The following is a 2,225-nucleotide window of genomic DNA, read 5'->3' as shown; positions in this document are numbered from 1 at the left end:
CCACAAATCTAAAATATCTAAATGTAAAGTGCTTTGATCCGGAAATGTTTTTGGTCCTGCACTTGGCGCCATCTGGTGGTCAGACGAAATTATGACAATTTTTAAAAAAATTGCTAGAAGAGTTTGAAACCTTTAACAGCAAGAATAAAAACACAGTAAATAAATGCTTAATATAAGAAATATAAGAAAATTCTTCACACTTTGATAAAATCTTTTTACAAATATGTTTTGTAAAAAGTTACATGTTGTGTTAAAAATGTAACTATAATCTTGTATTGACTTAAAACCCATAGTTTCATATGAGGAAATCAAACCTACACAAACACATAAAATAAAACATGAATGTTTTTCTGCATCAAAGTCTTGGCAGAATGACGAGTCTTATAAAGGAAGGCTGCTTGAATATCCAGAATAAACCTTCAGGAATCCACTTAGAAACCAGAGAAACAGACACATGAGAGGTCCCCTGAGAATCTGTCTACTTTTAACTTTCCTTCAGTGTCTCAGTGATTAGTGATGTTTAACCTGCACATCCATGATTCCATGTTGTTAGCTTTGCTCCGCAAAGCACCACAGGAGCTGTTTGTTCCAAAACACAGAGCAAAAGTACGACAATCCATCACCATCATTACTGATCTTTCCTTTACTTTAAGATGATGCAGATGAATGTTCAAACTCCTTACCCCCTTCAACATTTCAGCTTTCACAAATGTTGACAGTTTTACCTTTTAAACCTGAAAACCAAACCTTTTTTTCCTCCTCACGACGCCTCCACCAGGTGGAAGCCTCCGTTCTCCTCCCTCATTTTCTCCCTTTTCTGGGCTTGAACCAAACTGTAGACCACAGCTCCCAGTGTGTTCCTATTGAGGCTGAAGCCCCGCCCCCCACCACGCTCTATGAAGCTGGATCGCTCCTCCCGACTGCTCACGAAGTATGTTCGAACCTGAAGGGAAAACACTTTGATCAGTGGTGTGTACAGTTTATGTAACTAATACATTAAACATGATATTTTTCTTATCTGAAATATTTTTCTCATGTTTATGAAAAGTTCTGTTTATATTTTTGGGGTAAAAATGTATAAAAATGATCTCCTTGTGTTAGGCAAATTTTACAAAAATGTATGACACACTTTTCCTGCACAATTGTGTCATACATTTTTGTAACCTTTTTGACTTCTTTTGATTTGTATATGATAAAAATTCCAAATTTTTTGTCATACTCTTGATATATACTTTTTTGTTTAAATATAAACCCTCCAAGTTAAAATGCAGTTTTTTTATGTTATGTTACGTTATGTTAATTTTATGTTAAATGTAACTATTTTCAAACTCATTTGTTCATACCTGCACCTAAATCTCATAGTTTAGATCTTTAGGTCATGTGTGTGGTCACATGATGATGATGGCTCACCTTTCCGTGGCGTTCACTAATCCCTTTGAGATAAACGTCCCCTCTGAGCTGCCTCAGAAAGCCTCGTTCAACCAGAATAGAGCTGGTGTGTTCTGAGACCTAAACACAAAGGACGACATTTAAAAACCTGTTGAAGTGATGACCTCATGTTTCTGCAAACAGGTGAGCTCACCTGTATCCGCCCGCTCACACCGGTGCTCTCCATCCTGCTCGCCATGTTCACCGTCATCCCCCAGATGTCGTACTGAGGTTTGGTGGCTCCAATCACACCTGCTATCACCGGACCGTGAGCCACACCTCGAAGTGATGTTAGAGGTCAAAGGTCATGGAGTGTTTAAATAATACACAATAATAATAATAAGGGAAAAAGATACACTTCATTTTTTTTTTTTAATTTTGCTAAAGCTTTTAAAAATGTAATAATAATAATGAAAATAATAATATTACATTAAACTTTGTTTAAAAATTATTTTCTAGACATGTTTGTAATTTTGTAATTCTTTTAAAAAGTTCATTATTCAAAAACATTATATTAAAATATTTGTTGCTGTTTACCAATGATTCATTTAAAATATATAAAGAAGAATGATTTTTAAAGAATCCATTTCAAAGAATTTTAAAGAATGATTTTTTATAGATAAAATAAAAAGAAGTAAATACATTTGTGAAATTGTTCATTTTTAAATTTCTGATGTTTTTATGATTCCCATTCTTGATGAAAATCTTTCACCTTTGCACCTAAACTACTGGTTTAACTGTTTGTTTAAAACTTTCAAATTCTCCCTCTAAACTCTTTCTAACTAGAGAGATTTTTA

At 34.1% G+C, this 2,225-nt stretch overlaps 1 protein-coding gene across 1 annotated transcript in view; it reads right to left on the bottom strand.

The window, feature by feature from the left end:
* Positions 1-760: 760 nt before the first annotated feature.
* The window catches only part of LOC102199441 (adenylate cyclase type 8), a 10,621-nt gene continuing 9,156 nt past the window's right edge, over positions 761-2,225 (bottom strand). The window contains exons 21-23 of the mRNA XM_013915647.1: positions 1,583-1,707; positions 1,411-1,509; positions 761-943 (exon numbers count right to left, since the gene is read on the bottom strand). Coding sequence (XP_013771101.1) covers positions 761-943; positions 1,411-1,509; positions 1,583-1,707 — 407 coding nt within the window. The remainder of the gene's footprint in view (positions 944-1,410; positions 1,510-1,582; positions 1,708-2,225) is intronic.

Source organism: Pundamilia nyererei, unplaced genomic scaffold, assembly GCF_000239375.1.
Source record: "Pundamilia nyererei isolate P.nyererei 1_Seehausen unplaced genomic scaffold, PunNye1.0 scaffold00339, whole genome shotgun sequence".
NCBI classification, from domain to species: Eukaryota; Metazoa; Chordata; class Actinopteri; order Cichliformes; family Cichlidae; genus Pundamilia; species Pundamilia nyererei.
The sequence above is the reverse complement of the archived record's forward strand: the minus strand, read 5'-3'. Positions and strand labels throughout refer to the sequence as shown.